The 6,087-nt window shown below is 44.7% G+C and overlaps 1 protein-coding gene across 1 annotated transcript; it reads left to right on the plus strand.

Moving 5' to 3' along the window:
- The first annotated feature begins 159 nt into the window (after positions 1-159).
- LOC119322044 (dihydrolipoyl dehydrogenase 1, mitochondrial-like) lies at positions 160-3,503 on the plus strand. Its single transcript, XM_037595553.1, has 2 exons — positions 160-503; positions 2,080-3,503. The coding sequence occupies exons 1-2, from the start codon at positions 243-245 to the stop codon at positions 3,328-3,330; spliced, it is 1,512 nt and encodes a 503-aa protein (XP_037451450.1). The 5' UTR covers positions 160-242; the 3' UTR covers positions 3,331-3,503.
- Positions 3,504-6,087: the final 2,584 nt, after the last annotated feature.

A 6,087-nucleotide genomic window follows, 5' to 3' on the forward strand; every position in this document is an offset into this window, starting at 1 on the left:
TGAGGGCAGAGCCTCCCCAGGATCCCAGTGGTCTACAAGGCCATATCCATCCTTTGCAGGATTGGGTGTTGGCTGTGAGCCAGCAACATCCCTCTCGGCCCAACGTACGGCAGCACACACATTCCCGCCACGTCCGGCCCCGGCCCCGGCCCGGTAGAGAACAAATAACTTTTATCGACCAGATGCCATAGGCGCTTCCCATCCTCTCCTGTCGAAGAAAGGAAACAGAGGAAGGCAGGGAGATGGCGCTGGCTATCCTGGCGAGGCGGAGGGCGGCGGAGGCCGTGGCGCGGCGGGCGCACGCCCCCGGTGCGGCGGCGCTGTCCGCGTGGAGGGCGTACGCGGCGGCGGCGGAGGAGAGCGACGTCGTGGTGGTCGGCGGCGGGCCGGGAGGGTACGTGGCGGCCATCAAGGCGGCGCAGCTGGGGCTCAAGACCACCTGCATCGAGAAGCGGGGCACCCTCGGCGGGACCTGCCTCAACGTCGGGTGCATCCCCTCCAAGGTGATTGATTTTGATTGACTGGTGACGCCCTCTCCGTTTGTTTGCTGTCCCGTTCATTCGCGGTGCGATGCGAGGTGACGCCGACTGTTCTTAGATCTGTGATGCGTGGCTATTAATTACTAGGTTCTTGTCGTTCGTTGTAGCTCGTGTGGCGTTGCTTTTATTAATTGATTGATGATTTGATTATGAGGCGCCTGTTTGTGATGCATCAACTATGGTCTTGCAGCGGGGTAGCATTTTGGACTATGAAACTAGGGTTTGAGTTCGCTTGATTAGAGGTCTTTTGCCATATACTGCCATGATTAGAGGTCTTATGCATTATCTTTTGTGACCCAGAATTGAAATTACGTCAAATTCAGTTTTATTATGTGTTTGTAAATTTCTTCCACCGCGAGATTTGGTTGGTTTTCATTAAGCTTAGGCCACAAAGTTTGTTATTCCAACTTGCAAGCATCATCGGAGTAACTTAATTTTGTTTTCTTTATAGCTATTTTTTGTTCCAGTTAGACTTTGTAGTTTGTACCCTTATAATTTCCGTATACACTTGTAAGGACTTCATTTGCAATCAGTTAAAATGTGTCTAATTTTTTTAACCTTGCTAACAATATAGTACTCGCTCCATTCCACGTTGTAGTGTACATAGTTTTTTCTTGAAGTCAAACATCACAAAGTTTGACCAAGTTTATTGAGAAAATATCAACAATAATAATACAAAATAAATATAATACGGAAATCTATCTTGTGTTTTATGTAGTGATATGAATTTGATAATATATACGTAGATACTTTTCTCTATAAACTTGGTTAAAGTTGATGAAGTTCGACTTCCTAAAAAATCTATATGCACTAAATTATGGAACAGAGGGAGTACGTCATAAATGGGCAAAGGGCTTTCTGCAGTTTTCCCCCAAAGAGTTGACCAGAATACTGTTCCTGCAAAAAGAAGTATCAAGTCTCGTATACAAGCTAAACTTGCTCTTGTTCGAGATAAATGTCTACACGGTAATTCAACTTCTCATAAGGTAGGAAGATTGGCTAGGAAGAGACGTAGTGGGGATAGACACAGAAGTTAGATGGGTAGGGATAGCAACTAGCCAACTAGAAGGGAAAGAGTGCATTTCTTGATTCCCTCTTACAATAGGGATACATCCCCCATATAGACCTTCTAAGTCGATTACACGGAACAGTAGGTCCACTTTGTAACAGCTGGAACCATATCCTAACATGCAAAGTCAACAGCATAATTTGACTCCCAAGACAAGGACTCCTAATTGGGTACAAACTCTAGCATAGTTGGATACACTATTGCAACTTTGCAAGGTTGGATATTACTAATATATGTCTACAACATCTTTCTTACAGGCCTATCATCTGTATAGCTCCTACATAAGATTTATGTTGTAGCTTAGGATTCTCTTGGCATAAGATTAACATCTTTATCTGGAAGCTAAACATTTGATGTATTTCTTCTATGTGAACAAGTGCACCTAGAGAATTATCTACGTTGGTGATATATCCTTGCAGATGTACTTATTGGGAACACTTCTAACTTCCTTCCATGCTTCTGATCCACCAGGCTCTGTTGCACTCTTCTCATATGTACCATGAAGCAAAGACTTCTTTTGCACACCATGGAGTGAAAATCTCTAATCTGGAAGTGGATCTCCCAGCCATGATGGCGCAGAAAGACAAGGCTGTGGCCGGATTAACAAAAGGAATCGAGGGCCTCTTTAAGAAGAACAAAGTGACATATGTCAAAGGCTTTGGGAAACTTACTTCCCCGTCAGAAGTTTCGGTTGATTTGGTTGATGGTGGCAACACAGTCGTCAAAGGAAAAAACATAATCATTGCCACTGGGTCTGATGTAAAATCACTTCCTGGGATTACAATTGACGAGAAGAAGATTGTCTCATCCACTGGTGCCCTGTGTTTGTCGGGTATCCCTAAGAAAATGGTTGTCATTGGAGCTGGTTACATTGGCCTGGAAATGGGTTCAGTCTGGAACCGTCTTGGGACAGAGGTCACTGTTGTTGAATTTGCTCCAGACATAGTCCCATCAATGGATGGTGAAATCAGGAAGCAGTTCCAGCGCATGCTGCAGAAGCAGAAGATGAAGTTTATGCTCAAGACAAAGGTGGTCGGAGTTGATACCTCTGGAGACGGGGTGAAGCTAACACTTGAGCCTGCAACTGGTGGTGAGCAGAGCATCCTTGAAGCAGACATCGTTCTAGTCTCTGCTGGGAGGACCCCATATACCGCCGGGCTTGGGCTGGATGCCATTGGGGTTGAGATGGACAAGGCTGGCAGGATCCTCGTTGATAAGCGGTTCATGACCAATGTGAGTGGAGTGTATGCGATCGGCGATGCCATCCCTGGGCCCATGCTTGCCCACAAAGCTGAAGAGGATGGCGTGGCATGTGTCGAGTTCCTTGCTGGCAAGGAAGGTCACGTTGACTATGATTTGGTGCCTGGTGTGGTCTACACACATCCAGAGGTGGCATCCGTCGGGAAGACGGAGGAGCAGGTGAAGGCCTCAGGAATTGCCTACCAAGTTGGCAAATTCCCGCTGATGGCAAACAGCCGTGCGAAGGCTATTGATGATGCCGAGGGGATGGTTAAGGTGGTGGCTGACAAGGAAACCGACAAGATTCTTGGCGTGCACATAATGGCGCAGAATGCTGGAGAGATCATCCATGAAGCTGTGCTTGCCCTGCAGTATGGAGCATCCAGCGAGGATGTTGCCCGGATATGCCATGCACATCCCACTGTGAGTGAAGCCCTCAAGGAGGCTTGCTTGCAAACCCATTCCAAGGCCATCCACATATGATTTTTCCTTTTTCTGTTATTACTTGTCTCAGGAAGTTCCAAAATTTTGTAATAATTTTGGATGTATGGGAACAAAAAGCGTATGATTGTCATTTCTCGCCCTGTCGGCGATACTGTGAATTAACAGTTGCCAGTGCCACAGGTTCATTGTACATGCCATTGAATTTATGTTTACTTCTTAGGCCCTGCTACATTGGAGTGAGGCGTGTTGGAGACCGGGCTCCAGGGAACCCGGTATTTTGAAGAAGACAAAAAAATGCTATTTAGAAGTTTTAGAAAAATACAATTTATTTGCAAGGATATATATAGATGTTTTTTTCATGCCTGTATGCAAAAAAGAAAAAAAATTCTTGCCCAGAAAGAACAAAAGGAAGGCCCATTTTTATACACACATTTGTCTTTTTTGTGTACTTCACGTATGAAAATGTATGTTGCTGGAAATTCATACACATATACTACACAGTTATATGTACTAGCTCATTGCATGCACGTTGTAACAGAGGCAAACATATTTTAGTGATTCAAAATACCAATTGTGAGTGGCTCAACAAAGACGTCGTGAGTTTTTTTTTATGGTCCTTCTCACATTGACGTCATCGGCTTAAGATCGCGTTGTAGAATGTGAAGATGATGAAAAGGGAATGAGAGATTTTAGGAGGAGCCCACACAAATAATATTTTCCCTAAACTAAGATGATCCTAAGATGATGAAAAGGGAACGAGAGATTTTAGGAGGAGCCCACATAAATAATATTTCACCTAAATTAAGCCGATCCTGGCTTGACAGCGCCTGGGCCATTATTCCTGCACAAGAGAGATGTAGGTGTGTTTGATAGCCTGCATTCCCTCATCTATTATCTCCTTAACCCACTTTTCAGAGTTTGGTAGGATGTATGAACTTCCCTTAGCCATGCTCGCCTCATACCGAAACAGTCCAATAGCCATGCTCACATGGAACATGTTGATGCAGGTTCGCTGCTCGTCCATGCTAAGTTCGACCTAGAAAAACTCTCCATCGAACCCCTGCCTCAGGTGCTCCTATTCAGTGACCAACGCGCTGAATAGGGAGGAAACGCGCACCCCCCGCTCCCCGCACGCGTTTTTTGGCCGACCCATGTGTGGGGCCGGACGCCCCTGTTTTTGTGATTTTTTTTGCCTTTTGTTTTATCTTTTCTGTTTTTGTTTTGTTCTTCCTTGAAATAATTCAGGATTTTAAAAATTCAAATTTCGAAACAAATTGGAATCTTCTTTAAAATGTTCGTGTATTAAAAAAATGTTTGTGAATTTGAAAAAAAATCATGAATTCAGAAAATGTTCATGAATTAAAGAAAACTGTTCATGAGTTTGAAAAATGTTCATGGATTTAAAAAAAATGCGATTCAAAAACTATTATGATTAAAAATATGTTTGTGAGTTTAAAAAATGATCACGACTTTCAAAAAAATGATTGTGAGTGTAAAAATGTTCACGAATTCGAAAAGTATTCATGAATTTCAATTATTTTTCACTAATTCAAAGAAAATATTCACAAATTCAAAATGTTTGTGAGTTTTAAAACATTTCCATGAATTCTATAAAACTTTTGCAAATTTTAAAAATGTTCACAAATTTTAAAATTATGTTCACGAATTCAAAAAATATTCGCGGGTATGAAAAATGTTCACAAAATTAAAAGGAAAAAAGGAAGAAGAAAAAGTTAAAAATATACAGACCTCAGCATTCTTGGCGGGCACATATGGGTACTGCACTCCAAAAGTATACTTCCCTATTTAGAATGCCTAGTTAGATTTTATTTGAAATATATGCCTGGATCAGATCTCTTTCTGACTGCTAGGTAAAATCCATGTTTGAACAACAGGTAAAGCCCATTATCAGGGATATGCAGCGCTGCGACCGACTCTTGGAGGCATTCTCTCCTTGATTGTCGTATGGCCAAATGCGTTTGGGCTCTGAAGGATGATGACTCCGTCTTGCCGGTATACGGGGACGACACAACGGATGCAAAGCTGTGGCTCTTCTCACTCACTCAATCGATGCAGCAGGACCAGTTCATTGAAGTGCTTGTGACCCTATGGGCGATTTGGTGGGCACGCAGAAAAGCAATCTATGAAGAGCAGTTTCAAAGTCCGCTGTCAACACACCTTTTCATTTCTAGGTACCTTGAAGAGATCAAGGGACAGCTGACGGAGAAGAAGAAAACGGATCAAGTGGTTAGGCCGCCTGCTCCGAAGTGGATCGCTCCTCGTCAAGGGTTCATGAAGATTAATTGTGATGCAAAGTCTGAACTGAAGGAGCCGTCAGTGCAGTTTGCAGAGATGAGAATGGAATTTTCCAAGGGGCTTCAGCTGTTACTTTTGATGGGATATCTACCATCTGCAGAGCCATGGAACTCTCCAGGACGGCCGAAACAGTGTCCCCCACCGTTGGTAGCAAGACGGACGGTGCTCAACACCCAGCCACGATGGCCCACCGCGTAGGGAGCGCGTCACCACCATTGGCTGCTGTCTGCGAAGCCGTGGAGAAAGCTGACCGTAGTGGCATACCCTTCTGCAGGCTAGTGACTGAGCAAAAAAGGTGGCGGCACCTCGTGACCACCAGAGGGAGGAGAGCCCCATGAGTCGATCAAGGGCAGCCTCCGCGAACTCGATCCAGTCGTGCCAGCCGGCAACGCCACCTCCCGTCCCACAGCCACACCACTTTGCTCATGTCGTGCGACTACCGGCCGCCACGACCTACCCAGGGCTGCTACCCTAGCGGCA

Source organism: Triticum dicoccoides, chromosome 1B (genome assembly GCF_002162155.2).
Source record: "Triticum dicoccoides isolate Atlit2015 ecotype Zavitan chromosome 1B, WEW_v2.0, whole genome shotgun sequence".
Lineage (NCBI taxonomy): Eukaryota > Viridiplantae > Streptophyta > Magnoliopsida > Poales > Poaceae > Triticum > Triticum dicoccoides.

What these genes read in the sequence shown, in the direction of transcription:
- LOC119322044 (XM_037595553.1), top strand. Translation starts at nt 243, where the DNA reads ATGGCGCTGGCTATCCTGGCGAGGCGGAGGGCGGCGGAGGCCGTGGCG. An exon ending in TCGGGTGCATCCCCTCCAAG is followed by an intron (nt 504 to 2,079) that starts GTGATTGATTTT and finishes CTGATCCACCAG; the next exon opens with GCTCTGTTGCACTCTTCTCA.